We start from the raw sequence: 27,627 nt of genomic DNA, 5'->3' as shown, positions 1-27,627 counted from the left end.
TTAATGGATATAGAGCATATCTGGTGTCCTGCCCCTCCCCTTGCAAGCTCTAATTTCATGAAAAAATTGACATACCATGTGGTGGAAACCCACATGGTGAAAAACATACTTTGACAGAATACAATGTTCCCAAGTTAAATAAATAATAGTGAGAGCAAGCTTGTCATCAAGCTTTACTACTTTATTTATATGTGTATTTGTCATTTCCCCCGCTCCTCAGGAAATAATATGGAAGAAGTGAAATGAAGCAAGCTTGTCTTTATTGTATTCTTCATTCATTCTTGTGTTTTTAAGTTATTTTGTTCAATATCATCAATTATCTTGTAGAGATTGGCTAAAGGCTTAGTCAACGTCTTTCTCCAAAGTATAGCTTCTAGATCATGCTAATATGTAAAAATGACAAAAAACAGTGGAATGGACAACGAAAGGACAGTGACAAATTCTTATGAAGTGAGTGGTGTTTAGAAACAAAAACAAAAAAATCCCAACCCTTTAACTGACTTAAAGGAGCAAAGAAAGTAGAAAACATGGGACAGAGAAAACTCCTTCCTCTCCAGGCGCTAATGACACAAATTTGCTGCTTCTCCTTGATGTAGAATATCAATCCCAGAATGCATTTCCAGTAAAGCGTTATGCAACTGGTTCAGGATTCCGTGTAGAGTGCACTGCAACTGGTTCATATGAAAATCAATGGACTGCTTACATTTATCAAAAAACTAAGCAGCAGCAAAGAATTTGGAATAAAAAGGAGGGACTGAGACAGTATATTTTTGTGACGTTAACCAAAATTTGGACAAAATAAAAAATATTGCCAGACAACTGTTATATTTACAGAAGCAGTTGCATTCCTCTCTTAAAAATTTAGAAACTTTTTAACAATCCTTAATGATTTGATGCTTTTACTATATGCAGAACACACACTTCTAATCAACCAAAACTTAATACGTAGTTTGATGTTCATGTCGACAATGAAGTTTGACTGTTGTACAAAATTGAATCATGCCACAAGCTCCTTATACATATGTTTATCTTTAAACGGTTTGATACAGATGAGAGTAATTTGCTGCAGTTCCAAAATACATGCCTTTCATAGACTTACAGTGAATATACTATGAAGAGATCATTGATCTGTGTGTCAACATAATATAGGAAACATATTGAAAAATCAACATATATTTTCAATTTTTTTATTTTTTTTTTCACCCTAATTCTGGGCACTGCATGTACTGTGTTTAGTATACATGCATGGATGTCCTTCTTCCTTTCTTGCTAAATCAGAAGAGGGGAGAGAACAAAGTCCTCTAGTGATCAGGTTGGTTTTCCATTGTATTTGTAAGTTTGAATTGAAGCCATCTTTACAAGCAAATAGCTTTATTAAACTAAGCACAAAATAATTCTGTTACAATAATAACGATTCATTTTTTAAAAGAAGTAATTTTATATATCTGCTCCAGAAATTGTTTTCCTTATGTTAAGTGAGCACTTCATATTGTAGTCAGTATTCTCTATCCTTTACGTGGCACTCTGACCCATGGAAATCCCAGAAGAAATGCATTTGAAAACAAAACTTTATTAAATTAGGTACAATACTTTAATAAAGCCACTAATTTCTTTTGACTTTCATTCATGCATATATTATACATGTATACCAAATTTTCTCTGCAGCTAGCAAAGACATGGAAAGACATGACTTGATTTCATTAACACACATTATTTCTAACAAATATAACCTCTTTCTGGCTCCATATCCTGACTTCTTATCAACTAAGTAATTTTGTGTTTCAGTACTTATCTGATGATCTAGGCCTGTACCTTGAATATCTGAAACACCAATAGCCAACAGTTTGTTTGCAGCAGGCTGCACAGGCTTTGAAGGGATTCATCAAAGGTTGGTGAACCACTGGTTGGATTCTCCTTCCATGTTACCCGCATGATCTGCTGGTACCTTCTAGGGTCAGCTACTAGATGACTAAGCACAGTTTCTGTTCCTGGGCCTCTCACGAAATGGACTGTCATCCAGCTTTGTGACAGGATCTATATGTCATCTCCGTGCTGTGACCTCCCGTGGCGTGCATATTCCCATCACGTCAGGTGCGCATCTGCAGTGCTGGCATTTACTGCGCTGGTGCAGTGACCCCATTACTCGAGCGGTATGTGCTGCAGCACCCTCAGGGAACCCTGCCAGTAGCCTGGCAGGAGTGAGGCTACTCAAACCCTACTCTTTTCACCTCTCTGGAGAGGTGAAAGCAAGCAGACAGTGACCGAATTAGTTGTTTGTTCAGCTTGGATTTTTGTCTGTGACCTACTGTTTGAGAACCTGCATGGCGTCCTGCAAAGAGAGTAGAGGCAAAACAAATTTGAAGGCAAGGCCCCAAGATAATGCTTGCTGGATGGCTTGGGTCAGAGATGACCCTTTCTATGGAGACAAGGAAAGACATTAAGTCCTGAATGAGCACATTTCTGAGACTGATAGCCTGGTTGTTGAAATCTCCCAGGACACTGTAGTCTATGGTGATGCTGTGCTTAGCGGCGCTTTAATGAAAACATTTTCTTTTTTAACTTAATAGCATTTTGATACATAAAATGACTTTGAAATCTGTTTTAGCTTTGACTTCTGTATTTAACTGTATTTATAGAAATTAGTTCTGTGAATCTGCCTTACCCTGAGACGTTTCTCCTGTATTTGTCACTTGATAAGGAAGTGGATGTGTGCCATTTTGTACCCTTTTAGTTGTTTGTGAGACACGGAGCAGGTGAACTAATTCAGAACTGGTTGTTTTACTTGCATAATGTTCAAAACAGTTGAATTTAAAGAATTTAAGTTTTGTTATTAATGGAGTTTGGTAAGAAATCTTAAATAACAGGTTCTATGGTTTCATATTTCTGGTTTTAAACACACATTTTACACTGTCAGAGCCTGGTGTTTCTCAGACTAGAGCAACAGTTTTGCAGTAACCTGTACGGGATCTGCAGCCAGTTGTTAAGACACTTCCTACAAGGTGTACCTCTATATTTCATGTCTCATACTGCCATCTAAGGGCCACGTAAGCTGAGAAGGTGGCTAAAGGTTCTTCAGTACTTTTCTTTCTCCTTACTGTCCTTCCCTTTGGGAAGTCAGCAATTCATGGATGAGAGGGGGTGGGCAGGGAATAACTTTGATGCAATATGTTGTTTCCTCTAAGAGGACAGAGACATCTTCCAGATAAGTGAGAACTTAAAATGTAAATCTGACTCTTTTAGGAAAATGCAATTGCAATGAGTTTGTATAAAAGCTAGCAAGTAAGAAAGTGCAGTTGCAGTATTTGAGGCTGCTCTTGAAAAAACAAGTTAAGGAGTGTAGTGCTTAAAGTCCTGAAGAGTTTCAGTTGAAACTCTTAGCAGTGGGGAAGTGTGGAGTTTAGACTCTTAAAAGTACCAAAGCCCTTGACTCGTACAGATTTAAAGATTAGTGCTCTATAATAGAATTTCCTCATTAGGATTTTTCCTAAAAAGGAAATTATCACATGAATAGTTTTCTTCTTTTTTCTAATTTCCCTGGTATATTTCTGAATGTTTTGACTTTCCTGGACTAAGGGAAAATGAGCAAAAAATTGGTGTTACATTAAAAGTATGTGATATTAAATAACATTAACATAATTTAAATATTTTGAGATTTCAGCATTCAAAATTTTATCATGAAAACTTTTCTGTACTTGTATAGGCTTAATTCTATAGCTCCTTCCCCACACAGATGAACTATGCTAAAGAACTAGTGGCACTAGTGAAACATTTCTGTATTTGTCAATATAGTAGGGTTGGCATTGACTGACAAAAGCAGTTTTTGTAGGAGAACCCCTTTGAGCACGACTTTATTTTACAATGTATGAGTTGTTTTTCAGGCTAGTTTCTGACAAACCTTGTGTAATAGAGAAAGTAATTAATCTTGCATGTTACTTTGACAGGCTCATGCAAGCAAAGACCTGGAAGAGCAATTGCGGTCTGTGTCCAGTGTGGATGAACTCATGACAGTACTTTACCCAGAATACTGGAAAATGTTCAAATGTCAATTGAGGAAAGGAGGTTGGCAACACAACAGGGAACACTCCAGCTTTGACACAAGATCAGATGATTCACTGAAATTTGCTGCAGCACACTATAATGCAGAGATCCTGAAAAGTAAGTACAGGACAAAAAAACACGTTCTAACACATGATAAATTAAAATCCAAAGGTTTGTCAGTTGCGTCAAAAATATTTAAAAAGCTAAGCATCATCAGTAAACCACCCTCCACAGTTTGATTTGATGGCTATAAAATAAAATCTTTGACAGAGAACCTTCCCTAATAAAATAAATTGCTCCACAGAGGTGTTTTTGGTACATCCATTGTAAGAAAGGTACAGACTACTTTCTTAGCTCAGTAGGTGTAATAAGTTAAGTGTATATCTTCAGGTATAAGGAATCTTGCTTTGTAGAGGCTGTGATGATTTTGCAGAAGGCAAAGAAGGCTCCAATAGTTAGATTCATTGAACTGTTTCTACTCTTTTTCTGCAATTATGTCACAGCTGGTAACGTTTTCTTCTCTTACATGTTATTGCTTTAGGAGACCAAATAATCTACTTGTAGCTTTTTCTTATTACAAGGGGGCAGTTGTCATGATGCTGCAACCAGAAAAAAGAAGAGCCTTAACACAAATATGTCAATACCCCTTAGTGTTTCAGATGGTCTGGATAAAAATATAATTAGCTTACAGTATAAGCAAGTGCTTACAGGTAGGAGAACACAGACTTTATAGTGGGAAGTGGATTTTTTGACATTATATTGGAAATCACGTGCCTTAATTTAGACTAACATAGGAGAAATTTCCCTTTTTTGTGAGTAGCCTACCAAACACTGGCTCCAAGAGATAATAAAGGACCTGTACAGCTGCAAGTCTCATGGCTATTTAGTGTAAGATTGCATTTGGCAAAAAGCTCTATAACACTATGGAAAATATTTGCCCAAATTTGTGTGGGTAATCTGGGCACAAATACCACCTTTCAGATGAAATCATGTGGTGTACATAATTACATAATTGCTAAATAATAACCTTTTGCTTTAAATTATATTTTTGTAGTCAACCAAGTAAACGTATTCAAATTAATTGCATGTTAAGTGTGTAGGCATAAAAGTTAATGTTTTTAATATATAGTATCCAAATGAATTACTGTGTGGGACTGGTTAAAATTACTTTGCAAAGATGTGCAGTACTTCTTTAGACTTCACTCACAGTGAGACTCACCCCGGGTATAGGAGAAAGGATACGTACAGCTTTAGCTGTGGATGTTGTAAGATCTTCCCAACCTTGTTAGATACCCTCTTAGCTCCACTGTGACTTTTATCCTGATTGCTGATAATGTCACATCCCTATAAAGAAGAAAAATTAGTTAGAAATTAACACAGAGATGTGTATTTCATTGAATAAAGGGTGTGACTCTTAGCAATGTATATTCTGGTTCTAAACTTCAAAAAGAACCCTAATAATTTACTACAGAAGAGTATTGCTTTTAAACAGTTACTTTATAACATATGAAATTCCCTATAACTTGGCAGGTATTGATACTGAATGGAGAAAAACTCAGTGCATGCCACGTGAAGTGTGTGTGGATGTGGGAAAAGAGTTTGGAGCAACTACAAACACCTTCTTTAAACCCCCATGTGTATCCACCTACAGATGTGGAGGTTGCTGCAATAGTGAAGGACTCCAGTGTATGAATATCAGCACAAATTACATCAGCAAGACAGTAAGTTCTCAATCTTATTACAGTTCAAGTGCTCCTTGCAAATCCATTTATGATCATGCATATTTTAAACCTTCTTATTGCTACTATGGGGAAGGAAAAAATCAATTCCAGAATACATAGGAAAAACAGCTGAAGAGAATACTGCCTGGAAGAAGATGCTAAACACTTTTCCTCCTAATATATTTTTTTCTTCCTTTTTTTTTTTCCACTTGGGGGAAAAAAAAAGAAAAGTTGTGATGTCCTTTTCTCGGTTTTGAGCTTATCAATGAAACTTATTCTACCCTTTTTTTAGCATCTACTATTTGCCTGCTGTATGAGGCAAGCACTCTCTGGAAAACTAATCTGTAATTTTTAGTAAAGACAGTTTTAGGACATGTGCAGAGAGGACACATGTTGCAAATAAAGCCTTTTAGAAACTGACTTTACTGTATTGAGATCTATTAGTATAACGTACCTATTTGTTTTGTTTTAATGCACCTTCCTCAGGTTGTGTGCAGTTTTTATTCTTCAAGTTCAAGGCTAGTGATCAGGTAGGAGTGTGCAGAGATTATGCATTCAGCCTTTGAGCTGCCTTTAAAGCAAAAGAGTACATGCATTATTCTATTTTAAGTAGCTATAACGATTATCACATTATTCTACAACATTTCCTTCAAAAATCATGTAAAAATAGTAGTGCTTCAAAATGTTTGCTACGGTATTTTGCTTTTGTTACAGTATTTGGTAGGTTTTTTTGTTGGTTGTGGGCTTTTTTGCTTTTTACCTCTTATTTCTGATGCTTTGAAGAAAACTAATTTTAGTGTAAATCTTGCTTCCTTTTTCAACCAGCTGAAGGTGCAGTACGTATTTATAAGGAAGACACACAACTGCATAGCCAACTATAAAATTGTAGCCTATGGAAATATCATTCCTTTATCATGACACAACTTAGTGCTCTGAGCCTTCGTGAGAGGAGATTAGGAAAAGTGAATGTAAAGAAAACAGAAAAAAACCAATTCTTTTTATAATACATTTTCTGTTCTCATTTTATCACCAAATCTGTCTGTCTGAAATGGTATATTCTACCAAGAATTTTCAATCCTAAATTTAAGCTATTGGTAGGCAGCCACGCAGCACAGGAATAATATAATTCAAATAGCTAAAACAGGAAAAACAATAACACTGATTTTGTTCAAGCCCATAGTTATTCCCACCACCAGCTGTCCTAATTCCAGTTGCTTGAAAGATGCAAAATTAATTTTTATTTCTACAACAAGAAAGATGATTTTTTTTTTTTTTTTTTGCATGTATTTATAAAGTTTAGTTTACCGGAATAAAGAATGATCTAGTTACAGAGAAAGTTGTAACATTTGGCACAGATTTCCTGGTCTTTGAGCACCATGTCAATAATTCCTTTCCATTCATCTTTCTGTTCATATCTACTGAGTGATGTATTTTTCTTTTTCCTAGTAGAAAATGGTTAGTACTGAATTTCTTTTTTAAGTTCTTTATGTTGTTGGTGATTATATGATATAGGAGTACTTAAAGATTTGAGAGACTCAGAAAATGTTAAAGGACTTATCAGAAAGAAAAAAGAGGCAATAACATTGTTTTCTTACCTATTTGGTAAAAGCAAGCAATTTAATATCTAAGTTTTCTGTCTTGCTTCTGCTTTCCAGTTTTATCTGGTCCTTGAAAGAGTGCAGTTTTTAAAAAACTCTTATAAAGAGAGCTATGGCTGTATCTCTTCATCTATCATCATCTCAAATCTTTTTAAAGTTATGTGACCACAGCTTACTCTATCTCAGATGAGAATTAGAAAGAAAAAAAGTATTGGATTCAAGACTCTTCTGTAGAATTCAGGTACCCTACACAACTATTTTCACTACTAGTATCCTTTTATTTCCTAAATGAAATGAGAACAAATGGTTAGTAACGAGGCATCTTTTGTTTTTTTCATAAGTCACCATTTTTGTAGCTTTATTTTTAGTGCATAAACACCATAAGATAAGCTACATAGTATTCGTAGCGTTCAAAAAGTGCTTAATGGGAAATTAACTTTTCAGCTGGAGGTCTTACTGTGAGGGCAGGCTCTAGCATTGGTTCCAGACATTAAAATCTAAAGAAAGTTGATACCAGCTTTCATCAAAATTAGTTAAAAATAGCTAAACATAGAAAATATTTGTATGGAGAGCAAATAATTACTTGCCAGGAGAATGGACTAGGTCAGATGTTCCGAGACTGGCTTGTGGAACACTGTGGTGGTCCAGAGGGAGGCCAATAGTTCTCTTAGTTCAGGCTGTGTTCCTCGTTTTTAGATACTTAACTTTATTAAGGGAAAAATATTCTGCTTTGCTTTTAATAGTGATTTTCCACAAACACTGTTTCTGTAGTTGCTAAGGGGTGTTTATACAATCATGATTGGGATATGAGACAATTTATTAATTAAGATGTGGTACAAGGTCTGCGAAAACATTTGAGGACCCCCTACTGTAATTCATAAAATGCAGTGGATCTTTGGCTTCTTCTTGGTCCGTGACGCTGCAAAAGCCTGTCTTTGCAAGTGGTGGCTTGTCTAATAAAGGTCTAAGGGGAAGGTAGTTGGTTTGGTCTGGGTTTTGTGTTGTATGGTTGTATTGTTTTTTTCTGTAATTTATTACTAATCAAACAGCTGTTCTCTCTTCTCATGACACAAGTGGTTCAACAGCAGTTACAAAGATTGGAACTACCTGGTGCAACAACAGCCTGTCCCTCAACTGTACTGTTTTATGCCCCACCTGTAGGTACTTACTGATAGATTGAAGGGGAGCAGTGAGCAGATGTCAAAGAGCCATCTCATTCCATTCTTCCTCTTGGCTGGCAGGATGAACAGTTTTTTGGCTTTTTTCAGATCGTTTGATGTAAAGGTCCTAAGTCTTCTTGTTTCATGGTTACAGCAATGGTCCCTTGAGGGAAAACTTCTTTCCATGCAGTTTGAAATTGGATTTAGAGATGCTTTTCTCACAGGAAACAAGTTAACAGCTTGAAATTGTTTGCCATATTTGAGAGGTACATGGTGTTCCTTTGCACAATTTGGAGATGCATATGTCACAAGAATTTTCGTTCATTTTGAACTTTATCATTTGTGCCTTTTCCCATGCATTTTTCTGTTAGACTGATAATTGTAATCATATAGGAGGTACTATTAATAGTGGGAGATATATCAGTATAATTTCCAAATTATTTTTGTTAAAATTTATGAAAAAAAATTATTGAAATATAAAAAGATAGAATAAGGAAACCAAGCATACTAAACAGATATGAAATGTATTTTATCAGATAAGTTACCTGTTATTGTGTCACACATAAACCTTGAAATACTGGGGGGGTTGGGTTTTTTGTTTTTTGTTTTTCAAAAAAGTTAGATAGTGAAATAAATAATGATGATGTACCATTTTTCAAATAGCTTATTTTCATTCTTTCCAGTTCAGAGCTGTTTAGAGTTCTGAAGTCAAACAGTCTTATATCCTTAGCTTGAAAATCTCTAGACACATTGTGCTCTGTTACACTGGTTATATTTGGCTGACCTTACTGACACTTTAGGAAGTGCAAAGATCACAAGTGATGGAAACTGAGAGTCAATCAATTTAAGTGAAACTTGCCAAAATAAACCACAGTCTATCAGAAGAATATAATGTAGTTAATGTAAATGTGGAAAAGTATATTTTAAAGTATCTACAATTATAAGTTTCCATCATCCTGATATGAAAATAAGTTTTGATTCTTTTATATTTCAGAACTCAGTGATGTTAATAATAGTTTTATGTGTGCTGATATAATGGGTATTGGCAGATATAGCGATAGTGCTGAATAAATTAATTTAGCCACAATAAATACTTGGTATATAAATCAGCAGTTTTTCTGGAACATGTGGCATGAAGTCCTAATCTGAAGAAGGAGCTATCAATTCAGTGAATAAAAAATACATGCCTTTCTAAGGCTGAGTGAGGAGGAATATATGGGAAATTATTTTTTAAAGGAATTCTGATAGAACTTTTGGTCAAACATTCAGAGAGATTCCTGTCTGCTGTTAGTCGGGTTTTGGGGGGTTTTTTTGGTTTGGGTTTTTTTTAAGGTTTTTGGTTGGTTTGTTTGTTAGGTTAAAATCATGCTGTGCTCTAGGTTGTGGATCATCCTCGTGGCCTCCTCTGGGCTCATTTAACAGGTCCATGTCTTTCTTGTGATGGGGGCTCCAGAACTGGACACAGTACTCCAGGTGGGGCCTTATGAGAGCAGAGTACAGGGGTAGAATCACCTCCCTCGACCTGCTGGCCACACTTCTCTTGATGCAGCCCAAGATATGGTTGGCCTTCTGGGCTGCGAGTGCACATTGCCGGCTCATGTTGAGCTTCTCATCCACCAACCACTCCCAAGTCCTTCTCTTCGGAGCTGGTCTCTGACCATTCGACTCTGTAGGATATGCTACCTTTTAATTTTGGCTGGTGCAATGGAACAAAGGTTAAGTATTAAACCTAAAATAGACCTTATTACAGATTATGTAATGCATAGGTATGAAAAATGTTCTGTCATTTTTGAAGATGAACCTTTCAAGTTTGGCTAGCTTGAAAGAAAGATATAAAATCATCTTTATAATGGAAGTGGAAACTACAGAAAATACATATCCTTAAAAAATAATTTAAAAAAATGTCCTGCAACCAAAACTTTTTTTTTTTTTTTTAAATCCATATAATACCAATAGCTGTCATGGTTTTAGCACGCTATTTTTAAGCCATTTACTGCACAAGGCTCTTCAATGTTTTCGTGACACAGAAAAATGAGGGAAACACATTTATAGTCATGCATAATCTTGTTCAATGGTAAACAACACTAGTTTAAGTAGCCTAATATTAAGATTATTCAACATACTCTATTATAAACTCTATTGTCAGTCTTGGCCGAACTTTGCTATTTTTTAGCAATAGGGGTCAAAATTTTCTCTGCCATATGCCTGTCTCAGCTTCATGTATTGTTTTTACTTTTTAGGTTTTTTTGCTTTAAAACTTCAGCAAAAGTGGTGGTTCTGCTTTTTCTTAGAGAATGAATTATATATGGCTTTATTCTTAAAAACAAAAATTGAGATTTTTTTTTTTTTAATCTGAAAAAAATTTTCATGTTCCCTTATTTTAGGTAAAGGCAATGATACTTGTTTTTTTGTTTTAGGAATGTGTGTTTTCTTATCTTTGAGACAATATACATACTTTTACGTGTTAAAAAAAAAAAATATACCCAGGAGGCAGATGGAATTGTTGGGAGACTTGGATTTATTCGTAACTGGAACACTTTATAACTTGGAGCTGAATAAAAACCTGATGCAATTTCAGATGTAGGCGCCTAAATCCTATCTTCTAGGGAGAGCCTGTCATTGATACACCCACCTTTATCTTGTTAGGAAGGAAGGAACCTGGTTGATCCAAAAGTAGCTGGGATGAGATGTACGTGTGCCAGAATGCTAAAAGTTATGCTAAGGAACCTAAAAAGAGGGAAGAGAAATCAAGCTTCATGGTCTGCCTGAAAGGGAAACTTTGGTTGTGCTGAAATGAGGGAAGGTTGGCATGGAGAATCATCATACTGGGTGAAGACCTAAGCAGACAAGGGCTGAACACAGTACTTTGAAGAGAAATGTTAGAAATGGTGAGAAAGACTGGAAGACCTGCCATCTGTCTTTCTGTGACAAAACAGCCTCAGACTGGCTGAATGGCATGTGTTAAGTTCTTGTGAAATGCATTAACTATATATGGGTTTCAACTGCTTTTCAGTTATGTAGAGCTTCATACAGTGAGATTAACAGTATGTTACTGGCTTATGTTTACGATATTAGCTTCTGTGGAAGAGGTTGTGACAGAGCTTTGACTGTGATTTGGTGTGGTTTAAATTTTGTTGTTGTTGTTTTATTTAATATTCATTAGTTATGCTATCGCATATTGCTTCCGTTGTTGTTTTCCACTGTTTTCCTGATAATGCAGTGGTGGTGGCACAAATGTACAGGACAATGTGGGCAAGTTGAGGCTAATTTTTTTCTTTTAACTTCTAAATATTTGCCTCTAACTCTAGCAATACTTAGTTAATGTACTTTAATTTGCTGTTTAATGTATTATAATTACTAACATTTTTCTGAAAACTGCGAGCAATAAAAGCTCTCCAGCTTGAAAGGACTGCCCTAATCCCTACTACTGTCAGATCTTTTGTTCTTCTCGGGTCTGAAGCTCATTTTTTGCAGTCTTTAGTCCTAAATGTTTGTCTTTAGACATTGATTCCTGAAGAAGAGATCTGAAGGAAATATCTTTTCCTTATTGCCTGTAGTGTCAATTAGTCCCATTTTTACTATAATTTGAAGTCGAGAAGGAAGAGAAGATTTGAGCCTCTTAAGAATACAGTAAAACCAATCCTTTACTGAATGAGGGATCAGACAGAAATATGAGCTCTCTGATCTCCAAGAAGAGGTACCTATTTGGGCAATTTGGGTACCAGCAATAGTACCCACTACCAGCAATGTTGCCAGAAAAGAAGGGAGTCAAGAACCAGCCTCATACACAGATGTTATGGTGCATTTCTTGTAGAAATATCCTTTCTAGATATTGGCTGTTACATGTTGCCAAACATGCCCTGTAGTGATAACAGATGTCTAGCTTATTGTTCTACTGGATAAGAAAGATGAGCAAGAAATAAATTAGAGAAGTTAGCAAAACCAGAAAGCATTTTGCAAGGTCAGATGTTACCTAATTTGAAATTATTTATTAAGATGATAATTCAAACCTAGCTTATGTATATTGAGAGTTTATTCACTTTTACTTAAACAGCTTCATTGGATTTAGCAATGCTACTGTCACAGCTGAGAGCAGAATATGGATTTTCTTTAAAATGGATCTTATTTTAAAATGTCAGAGATTATTTAAACTGAATTATTCTGAGAATTAAATACATTTTCTGTAACAGACTACTTTTCAATAATTTATTTCTTGTGAAATCTTTTCCTGGTATATTTTCGTTATCAGAAGAAAAGAATAAATATCTCCTCTTTGAGTATGCCTAAGAATATAGTATTGTAATATCATCAGACAAAATTATAGGAAAAACAAATCAATAATTTCAACACCAGTATTTAACTTCCATAATTTCCATTAATAAAAATAGATCTTGTTTATATTCTTCTTCAAAATGTATCATTTTAAGTACTTTTCAAAAGCGAGGGCTAGAAATGTAATACCAAATATAATCTCTAGCATAAATAGTTGGTTTAGGTTTTTTTGCTTTCTATATAAGCAGTAGCTACTATTGAGTGATGTAAAATACATTGCTATTAAGAGAATTTAGTTGAACAAACTGAAGGTAGTTCAATAAAGTCAAGGAAGCTGGTCTAAATACTTGTTTAACTAGGCTTTTTTTGCGTTGCACCACTGAAGTGTTGATTGGAATAGCTGTTAGCAATATTAATCTCTAAACTGATACCTTGCACACTTTAAATGGAAAGATAAATGTAGGTTAAGGTAATTAATGTTCACCATAATTTGTGCTCACAATTGGTAAATCTCAAGTGCTTTAGTGAAATTTCTCTCAATGCACTCCAGAAGCTGACCAGGAGGACAGTTGGGCTGACAGGGACCTCTTTTAGGTGATTTGGAAGTGTAGCAATAGTCCTACATTGTCATCTCCAGCAGTCTGGAGTCTGCTACGCTTCACATTATGGCAAACTGATCTACTCCAAGAACAGAGGAAGAAAAGAACATGCCCTTTTTTCTAGTCAACTGCAGTTTTCCCCATCCAGAGAATCATGCTTATCTTCAGTTTCTAAGTTTTACCAGTTCTCCCTGTTGTGGGTTTTTAGTCGGCTTCATACTGTCATAAGAGAGCAGAGAAAACAAGATTCTCTTTACCTATGTAATATTATAATTAAACCCATACTCTCTGTTCTGCCCCTCAATTCATATATTTCTTTTAAGAATTCGTTTTCTCACAAGGTATTTAATATAGTAAAGGCTTTTGCATCTGTAGATCCTTAGCTGTCCAGATGTTCAGAGGTCTCATCAGTTGTGCTGTCCTTCTGAAAGTGCACCTGATTTAAAAAAAGATAAGTCTTGCATATGTAGGTGAGTTTTGTCATCTGATTAAAGATCAGTATTTAAAAAACAGATACCCAAAGAACTCCGCATTTATTTTCTCAAATGTGTACTGTATGCAGAAGTGAAAGCTTTTTTTCATAAACATGATCCTTTGTGTCTCTACTCTCCAATTTCCTGGTTAGTTTGTGCATTATAACAAAACCTATGATAGCCTTCAAATAAGTGGATATTTTTAAAAGAAATAAATAAGTACATAAGGCTGTTTTTATATAATGCATTAATATGGAAGTGATAACTCTCTGTTATGATTATTGCTCCTTTTGGATGAGGCATCTTGGTAAGAATGCCTTTTGTGATTAATTTAAAGGAACTGTTACAACAGATAAGAATAAAGGAGCCAATATTGGTTTGGAAACCAAAAAAGATAATAAGTATAATAAAAAGTTGATTAGACAGTCTCTTTCCAGAAGTCTCTGTTGAAAGCAGTGAAAACCTTGGAGGTATGTCAGGTGTTAATTAGACATTCATTTTACTGGTACCAAACTTTAAACTTAGACATGGACTTGTGCCCTTCATTAATAAGATGACTCAAGACCAAAATTTTAAGAAATGTTACTTACTTTGCAGCTGGAGCAAGAATCCAAATGTTAATATGCTTTGTCTAGAAGTCTCTCTAACAAGAGAAACTTTTCATGGTAGCTCCCTAGATGGATAGTTTTTTCCCATCAATATTTGAAAGAGGCAGGAAACTATTTTCTGTTTTGGTTCTCCTTCTATAGAAGTAAACTTATGCCAGTTTGCATTTTTAGATTCTAGTGAGGAAAAAACCCACATTTAAAACTAATATAAGATATGTGGTACTTTTTGCAGCAAAAAATAATAGTATTGTAATCTTCTGTAGCAGAATAAAATGCAAATATAATACTTCTGCCATTTTAGTTCTTGTATGATGGCACTCCCAATGTTAAACTTTTTTAAAGATCCAGTCTCTAAATGATGTCAAAATTTGTTTTGTAAAATAGATATCTATCTGTCAGAGCTGATGATGGTTTATACAATTGCTTATACAATTGTCAGTCTGTTCAACCAAGTAACAAGTGATAGGACAAGAGGAAATGGCCTCACGTTGCACTAAGGGAAGTTTGGATTGGATATTAGGAAGAATTTCTTTGCTGAAAGGGTTATCAGGCACTGGGTTATCAGGCACGGGCTGCCCAGGCTAGTGGTGGAGTCCCCATTGCTGGAGGTATTTATGAGTCATGTAGATATAGTGCTTAGGGACATGGTTTAGTTGGGGACTTGTCAGTGTTAGGTTAATGATTGGACTTGATGATCTTAAAGGTCTTTTCCAATCTAGGCAATTCTGTGATTCTTTGAATCTGTAATTTAGGTTTTAAGTTGCATAGTTTAGGCATATCAATAGCACAAGCTTTATTGTTAGCTGCACAAGTGCTCTTTTGCCTTGTGGGTCCTTGGGGAATGCTTCCCATACTGCTGCACCTGTGTGCTTGTTGGTACACGGGTTTACTTAGGTACTTCAGTGCAAGGTACTGTTTGCAGGGCATCCTGTAGACCTGCTTCATATTTTGAACTATTTGAAATTACCTGCATTTTGATTACATTTGCACACTGTCTATATGCCATACTATAAACTTATTGATTGTAAAAAAACATTGCAAATAGATCTCAGCTGAAAATTAAAGTCTTGTTATACAGTCTCGTCAACTGAAACTGGAACAATAATCAATGACCATGTTTAGAAAGGTAGTAAAGACCCTAGAAGTTGCAGAAATATTCTTAAATACATTTACAAAAGCGTAAAACATCTAAAAGGCAGCAGTGCACTATTATCCTATTAAAAATACTACCAAAAAATAGGTTTAAGATTTTGACCTAAAGTATTTGTCCTAACTAACGTTTCAGGAGACTATTGAGGTTTGAGTCTTACAGTGAAACCTTCTTAATTTGGTAAAGCAGATGTCCTGAATTGAGTACTGAAATGAATCTCACTGCTTGCTGGTTATCATGTTTAGTTTTTCCACAAGATATCGCTGAATTTGTCCTCTTCCACCACTTGAGCTACATTTCCCACTAAAATTAGAATTTTATTCATTCACGTACATGATTATTTTATTAATAGTGGCTATTTCCTAATACCTAGAAAAAAAAAAAAATAGTTCACGATGCATTCCATTAGAGTAACCATATAATTTGCATTGATACAAATACTGGAAAGTCCAAAATACAGTATGCTGCAGTTCAAAACTTGTTCATCTAAAAATGTTTTGATCTAAGTCCTATACACTGCTATTTCACTTAAGCTCTTTTAATTGTGCAACTGATGTATTAGGTTGTAGCTTACCTCCTTTTTAAATTATTCTTGTTTTCCAACTTTTCGAAGCACTTTCCAAAAGTTAACATTTTAGATTTTTCAAAAGGCTGCCAAGTTGAAGACATTTCCTCTAGAAAAATGAATTATTTGTACATTTTCCTTTTAAAAATGTTAGTTTAAATGTTACAGCAAGCGAACAGGCATGTAACAGGGTTTAACACCAAAAAAATTGTAATAACATAGCAATTGTATTCATTTTGTATATAATGATTATTTACCAGTGTAACTGAATATGTCACTGTAGAGAACAAAAACCTAAACTTGAATTCCTTATAGCTTTTTTGGTATGTCCTTATATTATTTTTACTTGTACTGTTACTGATCTATAAAAAAGTCCTTTCTCTGCTTTCTCTTTTATAGTTGTTCGAGATCACAGTGCCTCTCTCTCATGGCCCCAAACCTGTAACCGTCAGCTTTGCCAATCACACCTCCTGCCGATGCATGTCCAAGCTGGATGTTTACAGACAAGTTCATTCTATCATAAGACGTTCCTTGCCAGCAACACAAACTCAGTAAGTATAACCCTTGTCTTTCCTTTCACATTAAGAGCAAACCTGTACAATTAAATTTAAAATACTGCTGGAAGCTGTCATAATTAAGACAGGTGAACGTGTATACGTTAGTAGTAACAGAATGCATTCTATAAGGGACCTAATATTGTTTTACATGGAGAGAATGTTACTAGAGTAATTAGCACAGTACCTTTTTACCCAATGGATAAACTGGGACTAGGCCATTTAAAAATGAGGAATAACATTGTTTGTGGGATTATTTCATGGAAAGAGCTACAATGCAATTGAGGCTTAAAGGAAACATCAATAAGTTTGGGGTTTTTTTTAATTATAAAAACAGAAAAATACTTTTGCAAGTAAGGAGTAGACACCATTTCTCTCTGCAACTGTGTTTTCCTATTTAAAAAGCTGTTTAAAACAGGCCTATTTTTAGGGAATTTTTGACAACTACTCTTTTTGGCCATCTTCAGATGCCAGAAATGAAAATAAAACAGAATGAGAAGGGGAAATAAAGGGTTAATTAACAGCTTTTTGAATGAAAAAAGTCACAGAAGAAATCTAGCACTGAAGAAATTATTCTTCTTCCCTTCTTTTTAGAGGACAGAGTGATGATTTCATGATGTATAAATATTTAGTAGGCCAAAAATATGTAACAGACTAACAGTTGCTTTATGGAAGAGCTAAAGACTGGAAGCTGAACTGGAATTAATTGTAGACATTTTGAATAAGGTGAATGAATAGTGCAAAATGCCCAGAGATGTAAGCTAGGTTGATTTCTCTGTATTTTCATTCAGTTAAAGTCTGGATGTTTTCCAGACTTTAACTGATATGTTCCAGCGAAACACAGATTATATTCTGTTTGAATTCAAAAGATTTAATTTGTTCATCAAAACATGGATCATAAACAGTGGATTAGAAAAATATTAGGAAATAAATCTAGTAATAGTTTAATTAATTGCATAATTAACAGATTTTTTTAAAAAAATCAAAACCCAGGAGTCAATAATAAAGTCAAATTATGCTGACTGTTGGCAGCTTCTTAGTGCTTCCGGATTAAAAGCAGTTGTAATTACCATTGCAAGAGTTTATTCTAGCCAGGAAACAGCTACCTATAGTTAGAGAGAAGTAAGTGTACAGATAAAAGACTTTGACCAGCACTCGCAGGTAGCTCGCTGTCCTGCGAGTAAGGAATCATGCTTCAACAAAGGTAAGACTGAGTAGTACCGGGTCAGAATATATACAGACCTTCTCTGATGTAACATACTGTCTTTAAGTTTAAAATCTATGTTTTTCCCAAGAAAATAGAAAAAAAAACCCAAACAAACAAAAAACAACCAACCACACAAAAGCAAACAAACAAAAAAAACCCAAGCCGAGTGCTTCTAGATTCTAGACAGGAAAGTAAAGGTATTTGCATGTTCCTGGTGGTGCCTGGATGCTTTTCAGAATCCCACTGGTGCTTTTTAATTTGTACTACAGTTCTCAATTTCTTTTCAACTTATTATTTTTTCTTAACATTTTTATTTATAGGTTTGAATGTTAGAGAAGCTGTTGTAAAGCCAAAACTTGGAAATGGGCTTTCTTGTCACAGTGACAGATCTGCATATGTGCTCATTAAATGCTCATTTTAACAGAAATGTAGTCATGACTTTCTTATGTATGACTGAAAAGAAATGCCTAGGAGTATAATCTCTGGTTTTAGGGTACTAACACTTGGAATCTAATAAGAATTCAAGGCTGGATTATGGCACAATACGCAGGCACATGTTAGAAAGAAGAGAGAAATTACATGTAAGATAGCATACAAATAGTTGATCTTTTTTTATATAAAATATATTTTCTGCACCACTTTATCCTGACAATCAAGGTCTAGGTCTTTGCCTGTTTTACTTTTTTCCTTTTTTTCTTCTGGAAAATAGTAGCTAACTCTATGTTTTTAGGGAGGTGAGGCATGTCAGTTCATGTTAACCAGTGTTTCAGAATACCTCCTGTATTAATGGCATCTTAAGTTGTGCTCTTCTCTGTTTATATAGAATGTCATCAAGACCTGCAACTGAGTTAGAAAATTGTCACTCTATTTTAGAAGTTTAGTGATTTGGGGTGTTGAGGCATAGAGAGGTCTTCAATATACATAATTCAGATAACTGTTTTTTACCATGGTTTGTAGGTAGGTGCTTACAGAGCTGATAAGCATATTTTAGGTGTGGTTTGGATATATGTTGTACACATTAAATGTTTTTCCCTCTTGTGCGTTATCTGTTCTGACATTGACAGTTAACTGGTTAGCATTTTTTCTCATGCTTTTTTTTTTTTTTTTTTTAATTGAGTTGACAATGATTTAGAAAGAGGTAGTGAAATTTTCTGCAAAGTGGTTTTGCTTCTGATTTTTCTTTTTTTCCTAGCCTTCCTGAACTTACCTAAAATGTTACAATAAGTAATTTTAAAATTTCAGCCATATTGCAGAGTAACTTTCTGTACTAGCCAACCAGAGCAGAATTTGTAAACAAACAGTTCCACTTCCTTTTGCTGGATGTGTCCAACCCTGATGCTGAAATACCTATCATTCTCTTCAAGTTCTGGTAACTTAAGTTTTGTATCAGCATTGTCTTCTGATGGATTCATGTGTGCTTGGTGTTTTCTTCATACTGTCACCCTGGTTTCCTTCTGTAGTTAGTTTTAAACACTCCTGGCTAGAGCCAGTCTGCTCCAGGTGTGAGTTTTTGGGGGTTTTTTGAATAGAATACAATAATACATCTGTAAATTATCCATACCATTTCTCAAGCAGAATTAGGAGGCAGGCAAAGGGACATATGTGCCAAGTGAGGGAGCAAGAGTGAGATAATTAGCAGAATGAAATCAGGAAACACCAGCTTCATAAAACATGGGGTGATGCAGGGTGATGTTAAACTACAGCAGTCTTTACAAGCAACGAGTTGTTTAATCTGGTGAAAAGGAGTGGTATACTTGAATGATGATCACAGAAGAATGTCCCAGCACCTGCATTTTTGAATGCATGAGTAATGGTGCTCAGGGGAATGAAAAGTTCTTAAAATGTGTAATGCATGTGCTGTCTTAACAGATGAGGATTTCAGAAATACTGCATGAACAGTGAATACATGACACAGCCTGGATGCAAGAAGTTAGGCATGACTCGTTAAAAGTTGTAATGTCACCTGTGGTGATAAAGATATTGCAAGCTAGAAAGATGAAATAATACACAAATATTGTATCTGTGGTGTACCTACCAGTTAAGTCCAGTCATCCTTTAAAAAGATACCAACTGCTATTAGGATTTTTTGCTTTCTTTGCTTACCACTACCTTGGCTGCAAAACTCTTATCAGGTAAAGAGCATTAAACTGTTAAAGGGTTTATTGCATTTCGTTTCTAAAGTGAAGTCTCATCAATGCTGAAGTTTAAATCTTTAGATTCAAGAAAGCTGTCCAGGATTTGAGTGGCTGATGAGAAAGAGTCAGTTAATGTCATATAACTTTCAAATAAAGGGGAAAGGATTCTGATAATCTAATTTTGTTTTAGAAATTAGAGTTTGGTCTACAGCGTTCATTCAGAAACTATTATCAGCTGTCTTTTGATGTCTATATGTGTGAAAACATTTTTGCAATGTAAAAAACAGTGTAGAAAATTATGCCTGTTGCCACCTATGAGGTATTTGGCATGCAAATATTTTTTTATACTGGTCTACTATTATCAGCTGTCTTTTGATGTCTATATGTGTGAAAACATTTTTGCAATGTAAAAAAAAAGGGTTAGATCTGTTTCCAAACTACATTAGGAAAGTACAGATGTCAGGTTCTAGAAGTTAGAACTGAAACTTGAAATATGAGAAGGTATTTTGAACCAATGGTAGAATATTCCTGTAGTGGGGAGAATATTAATGAGTAATGGATTTGATAAGAGTTAAAAATAAGATTATGAACGGGCTGAAGCTCTTTGAAAGGTTTTTGTGATGGAGGGAAACAAAAGCAATTAGCACCTAAAATTGTTTTTTCTTCTTGAGTTCTTATGATAGTAAATCAACAGTATATTTCATTCCACAGATGTCATGTGGCAAACAAGACCTGTCCGAAAAATCATATCTGGAATAATCAAATTTGCAGATGTTTGGCACAACATGATTTTGGTTTCTCTTCTCACCTTGGAGATTCTGGTAAGCAGTTTTGCTTAAAAGATTAAATATAGTTCCATGTTTTGATTTACCTAAAGGAGAAATTAAAAACATTAAAAGTAAATAGTTGAATGTTTTTCTTTATTGATACTATTACAGGTTGTTGCCTGTCTTTTGATATATGTTTGTTCTTAAAGCATGTTCAGATGTATTAATTCAATACCATTTTTTCCATTAAAAATACGGGATAGATAGTGATAATTGTGCAGCTTCTCTACTGTATTTCCAGACACGTCTGAAGGATTTCATATTTGTGGACCAAACAAAGAGCTGGATGAAGAAACCTGTCAATGTGTCTGCAAAGGAGGCGTGCGACCTTCAAGCTGTGGACCTCACAAAGAATTAGACAGATCATCATGTCAGTGCATGTGCAAAAACAAACTTCTCCCCACTTCCTGTGGGCCCAACAAGGAATTTGATGAAGATAAGTGCCAGTGTGTATGTAAAAAGACCTGTCCTAAACATCAGCCACTAAATCCTGCGAAATGCATCTGTGAATGTATAGAATCTCCCAATAAATGCTTCTTAAAAGGAAAAAGGTTCCATCACCAGACATGCAGGTAAAATCTCAGTCTTTAGCCCTTTCATCGTGTTTAAGGTATAAAATTTCGGGTCTTGTCATTAGCTGCCTTGCTGTGTCATTAGCTGTCTTGTTGAATTACGTTGTAGTCTTAAGTAGACAGTGAGCCTCTCTTCAATTAAGTTTTATCTTCTATGACTTTTATAATCTCTAGGAGGAAACTACTAGGCAGAGTAAGTATTTTAAAGTTTATATACATAAAGTTATATATTTAAATGTTTAATTTCCTGTACTCTTGCTACTACTCGATGTGATTTGTTTTTTTTTCTTTTGGTGAAAATGAACTGTAAATTCAAGCTCCACAGTTTTTTTTTAATGCTGCTTAAAATACCATTCCATTTTTCCCAATAATTTAATATCGCCATTCAAATAACTCAAATATTCCTAATTAGATTTCGGGGTTAGTTCTGGAGATACCGTCATTCATTTTCAGTTCCTAAATTTGTACCTATCCTTCATTTTACTCAACTGATACTAAAGATTTATGAGTGCATAAAAAGTCTTACAGCTCTGGGTGATTTCTGTGAAAAGCAGACATATATAACTATGAAACAGACTACCCACATTCATCATTTAAAATGGGATTTGGTCAGGAAGAAAACTCTGCAATTTCTTTATTTATCACAGGAGCTTTTCCTTCCAGAACTGCTACACCCATAGCGGTGGCAGTCTATATATAAAAATGTGAATCACTTTAGTTCTCAGAAACAAACAATATTTTTTCTGCTTTGTATATTTTGTGAGGAAAGTTTTGCTGTAAAGTGAATTTGTTAAAACAGAAACAATGCCATTTGGAGCAGAAAGATCACTTATTTATTAATATGGGAATTATTCTATTATATTAATGACAAATAACAATTCCAGAAATGTTCAGTTACTGGAAATGGAAAATAGAAAATTGGGACATTTTAATGTCTGTGGTAATTCATTGTTTATCAAAAGTAAACCTTATGTAATTTTTTAAGATAACATGTCATTAGGTGGCATAAATATATTGTCAGATATATATACACATTAGTTCATCATGAATAAAGAAAAAATGTCTAATATTAGGAATGAGACCTTCATTGGAGTCTCTAAAATAGGGGAAAGGATTAATATTAACTGCCATTACCTGTTTTCCTACATTCAGCCTTCTGAGTGGAATAGAAGAGTTGTTAGAAACATAAGAAATTATTTCTTCTCTGTTGTTCATGTTTTATTTCAGTTTTATATTTGCAGAGGGAAAAAACCCCACCAACCTGACTGCATGAGCCTCAGCATATTACAGAGCCTTAGCACTACTCTAGTGTGTGCTTCCAGCAGTGCTACACGTATAAACCATGTGTATTTTAAAAGAACATTCACAACTGAAAAAGTCAAGCATTAAAAAAACTAAGAAATGCCATCATAAACACATGATGCCACCTCTGTTGATTTAAAGACTTAACATTTGAAGGAGGGAATTGAGCCCAGCTTTTTTCTGTATTGTTGCGGTTGGACACAATAAAGAGTTTGACTCTCTTTCTCACTTCCAAGGACAGTGTGTTATAGGATGCTTTTAGCTGTTTCTCATTTCCAAGCAGTTTGTCTTTGTATGGAGAAAGAGGGATTTGTACGTGTTGTTAGTCTATAGCTCTACAACCAATATCCCTGTAGATGTTAGCACTGTCAAGAAAAACAGAAAGTGCAATCTCTCCTCATTCTTAAGAAGGGAGGAGCATAGGTTTCTCACATTTTGTCTCTGTCCACCACAAGCTTTCGCTAAAAGGAATAAAAACCCTGCAACATCCTGTTTGTCTTTGAAAGAATGATCCCTTGCTGTTATGAGATGACGTAAATGGAGGTACCACTCTATAACTTTGTGCAAGATACCTGAGACCTCAGCAGACCCCTGTAGCCATGTGCTAGATGGCTCCCCATGCAGAGAAGTAATCCTTGTAGGTTCTGGTTTTGAAGGACATTTTTATGCACTGTACCTAAAATGCCTCTGTCTCTAATGTTATACCTTGCTTCAGAGGAAAGGTAATACAAAGTCATTTACAAAGCACAGGATAGGAAGAAAAAAGAAAAAAACAAAAACAAAACCCACTGGCTTTTGAGGTGATCATGCTGTTACCACCACTAAAAGTAGCATTTCTGCTTCAGTTTCTTCTATGGAGATGTTAGACTGTCAAACATGACAAAAAAAAGAAAATCACGATTACTGATCATAAAGAGGAAGTTGTCACTGACTCACTGACTGGCTGAACATCTGTCTTAGCTCCAGCATGCTCAGATTGGCCTCATGAAAACAGACATCTGTCACAGAATCATAGAATGGTTAGGGTTGGAAGGAACCTTAAAGATCATCTAGTTCCAACTCCCCTACCATGAGCAGGGACATGTCACAAAAAAGCACTCTCTAAACAACATTCAGCCCAAATCTTTTGAAAGACCTGATCTATTGTTCAGCAGAGTTTCCAAAGGAAAACGCATTTATACAGTTACAATGACTCTGCTACAATTCACTGTGTGCTATCACCTCAAAAATTTTTTCTGGTCATTTTTGGCAGGGCCAGATAACTAGGCACCTCAACTGCAAAGCATTTTAGAGGAGATGGGCTTTCTTGCTCTGTTAAAATATCCAAAATAAGGATAAGACTGCAGTAACCCAACCTTGACTGCTGCTAGGCACAAACTCATGTGCGAGAGATGCTTTATAGTGCTGGTGAATGTAAGTTAAGTTGAAGTTCGTAGTTCACTAGGAGGCACAAATCCTAAACAAAGTGAATGCCTCATATTTAATGATTACATGACTGCTTTTCATTTTGTGCAACATATCATAGGTGGGTGGAAGAGTGGCTTTGTCTTGGGTTTTTGTTTCTGTTTCTGGTTTTTTGTTTGTTTTGTTTTCTCTATATCTTTCTCTTATTTCATTCTATGGTTATTCAGTACATTAAATAATCTAACTTTCATGGCAGGGACAGGCAAAAAGGCAAGTAAGTAAGTTCAGTGTTTCAGCCATTGTAAGTCTATGGAGTACCTTTTTCCCAGAACAAACCTACTGCTGGTTGCCTATTTGCTCAGAGTATTAGATCCTTTGGCAAACATGTAAGACAGTAAAGTTCACTTGCTTTCTTTCTCAAGTGACACTGTGATGTTTGTTGCCTTTTACCACTGTTTCCAAACTTTATTGCACAAAAGATCAGTAGGGCTTTGAGACAGTCCCACGAGCTGTTATACTGATCTCAAATACATTAAGTGGTGCAAAATTATGTTACTCCCTTAATTACAGAGACCACACTGGTGAAATAATCTAGGATTAATGACATTGAAAACACTGAACAAGATGTGACTAGTTAATGACTGTCAAGTTTGCAGTCTTCCTCATTCCATATTGTTTTCCTCATAGACATGCTCATTGGTTGAACTAGCTGGCTTGAATTAATGTAACTGTAATCCAGACCTCATCTCATAAACAAAACTATTGCAAAGTAGTAAGTTGGTATCCAAAACAAGCACACAACATATTAACTTATCTGTAACAATAATAAGAGTAGCCACAAGCCTGAAACAAGAATTACCTTGAGAAGCGGATAGTGGGATTACCTTAATATAGTGTACTGTAGTGTCTTTGAACTGCAGTAAGTATGAATTATAGTAATAGAGCATAATATCAGTGTTTCACAAACAGGCATGTATTATTTAAATACAAGTTTTAAGTAGAACTGTGTTGAAATTCGAAACATATACTTTTGTCTTTTGACTCATTGCCAGCATCTGAAAAAAAACCCAGACTTGTACTTTGTCTCTATTATACACCAGAAAGTATTTAGCATTGTTATTGTAAGGTTATTTTAGGTCAAGCTCTTTTTTTAATAGAAAAATAAAATAGGAAAAGGAAGAGTTCAGGGGCAACCACAGATATTATCTTTGTATAAGTTCTATTTTTCAGTCAAGGAATTTGTGAAGAAAAAAGCTGCTGCTTCTTAGGTAGACGTGACTTGTGTTTCCAATGCTCTATTTCTGTTAAACGTATTTTAATCAAATATGGACTATTTCTGTTCTTTTTCCCTTAAGATTTATCATAAACATGCAGGTCTGATCTTATTTCGGGATTCACATAGATGCAATATGAAGTATAGCTGTATTCCCCGCTGGCCTCAGAGAGTGGCTATAGGAGTTTGCAACTCAAAGGAAGCATGTTCTTATTTTCACGGTCGGAGTCACAGTGTAACATATGTACACAAATCTCTGTCAGGCTTATTGCATTAGTGAATCACGTGAGAAACACTCTGGGTAAAAACATGGTAGATTTGATTATCAGCTGATTCCGGATTGCCACTTCAAACTGGCAGCATGCGCTAGGTCATAACAAGCCAGTTTGAGTACAGGAAAATATTAGTGTATTTTCAAAATTAAATTTTAAAAGTACTACTCAAGATTAGAATGTGACTACAACCAGGCAATATGTTAAAAATATTAATGAATATCTTTTCCAATAGAATAATTTCTCTTCAATAACACTTATTATTCTTTTCATTGTCTTCTGTGAAGAATAGTCCAGTTGAAAGTGATTGCAAGAACATAAACAGAAGATATGTATTTGTAAGAAACAAATATCCCATCAGGAAATGGCAATCTGAATGTGCACAGAGTCTTCTCCAGGATAATATTTGATTATGTTTCATTAATGCCCACTTCTTTATTTTTTTTAGTTGTTACAGACCGCCGTGTACAGTCCGAACGAAACGCTGTGACGCTGGATTTTATTTTAGTGAAGAAGTGTGCCGCTGTGTACCCACATATTGGAAAAGACCACTTATGAATTAGTGAAGAGAGCACTGCTTGCTATTTTGGTGTACATTTTTCCATTAGAAAAAAAGAACAAGAGAGACTTTGCTAATATTTGGAATTAAATGTTCACCAGAGACCCTGTGGGGCTTTCAGAGACAGACGCATTGTGCTTTTCTCAAGATGGGGAAAGCAAATGTAGAAAATATCTGGGGTTCATGTTTTGTAAAGAACTCAATGAGGACTTATTTTCTGCCAATGACCAAACAGCCTAGGTTCTCCTTCTTGTGATTTTTTTTTTAAAGAGATAATGACTATATAATTTATTTCCACTAAAACCATTGTGCAGCATTTCTGTTTATAGCAGTAACAATTGTTAAAGCTCACTGTGATCAATATTTTTATATCATGCAAAGTATGTTTAAAATAAAATGGAAATTGTATTATATAATGGTGAGAATGTTTAATCATCTGCCTATATAGAGGAACTATAAAAAGGAGTTCCTAAGAAAGGAACTACAACTCAGCTTTCTTATCAGAGTTCTTAAAAGGCAGGGAAAGTGGCTAAGAGAAAGCACTTTAATGAAAGGAAGGCTACAGACATTTTCTTGTATCTGTTATACATGTGATTTGAAATATAGAGTTATATTTAGTGTTTCAAGAGCCAGTGATATTTCTGTCTCTAGAATGAAACTAGCAAAGCAAGTAAAATTAATAACTAACAAAAGCATTGGAGATCCTGTACATTGCCCAAAGATAAGGACTACATTTAAAGGACAGCAGTAACTACTCACATTCCAATCTATTCACCTTTTATTTGTTGTTAGCATTCCTAAAGAATAATATAAAATTCTGTCTATTGAAGGTTATTAGTAGGAAGGTGGAAATGCCAACTATGCTTTTTTTTAATATTACAGGCTATACTGTAAAATTTGCAACTACATAATTCAGAATGCTTTGATGCACCTTTACTCTTTAATATAGTCAAACAGATACCTTGGTCAAAAATGTATGCAGTGCAAAAACACTTTGAAGGAAAATAATACATTTTACATTCTAATGGGGACATGAAAGGACTTCCACCAGTCTGGCATGGATTGACATCATCTCTACACAAAAAATGGTCAGGACTTCTCTTTACTAAATAGAATTTGAAATCAAACATCTACAACTCTAAAAAGAGGTAAGATTTTTAACTTGCATTGGAAGAGCAATGTGCATAGAACAATCTATTCAAAATGAAAATGTTTCAGAAGTTGGAAGGAAGTTGTTAAATTATGGAAAAGTTATTGGATGCAGAAGTGAAATGAGCAAAGCTGTAAAGCAAGATTTTTCTATCATGAGTGGGCAGAATGCAAAAATAACTTTAGACA

General features: G+C 35.0%; 1 protein-coding gene across 1 annotated transcript; it reads left to right on the top strand.

Annotated features, from left to right (window-relative positions):
- Positions 1–396: 396 nt before the first annotated feature.
- On the top strand, positions 397–26,714 carry VEGFC (vascular endothelial growth factor C). Its single transcript, XM_010172731.2, has 7 exons — positions 397–450; positions 3,942–4,155; positions 5,569–5,759; positions 16,584–16,735; positions 20,792–20,901; positions 21,149–21,479; positions 26,179–26,714. Exons 1-7 carry the CDS (start codon positions 397–399, stop codon positions 26,291–26,293), a joined length of 1,167 nt encoding a protein of 388 aa, XP_010171033.2. The 3' UTR covers positions 26,294–26,714.
- Positions 26,715–27,627: the final 913 nt, after the last annotated feature.

The sequence above is a fragment of the Antrostomus carolinensis genome, unplaced genomic scaffold, assembly GCF_000700745.2.
Source record: "Antrostomus carolinensis isolate BGI_N321 unplaced genomic scaffold, ASM70074v2 scaffold2990, whole genome shotgun sequence".
NCBI classification, from domain to species: Eukaryota; Metazoa; Chordata; class Aves; order Caprimulgiformes; family Caprimulgidae; genus Antrostomus; species Antrostomus carolinensis.
Note: the sequence above shows the minus strand (reverse complement) of the source record. Positions and strands in the feature narration are given on the sequence as shown.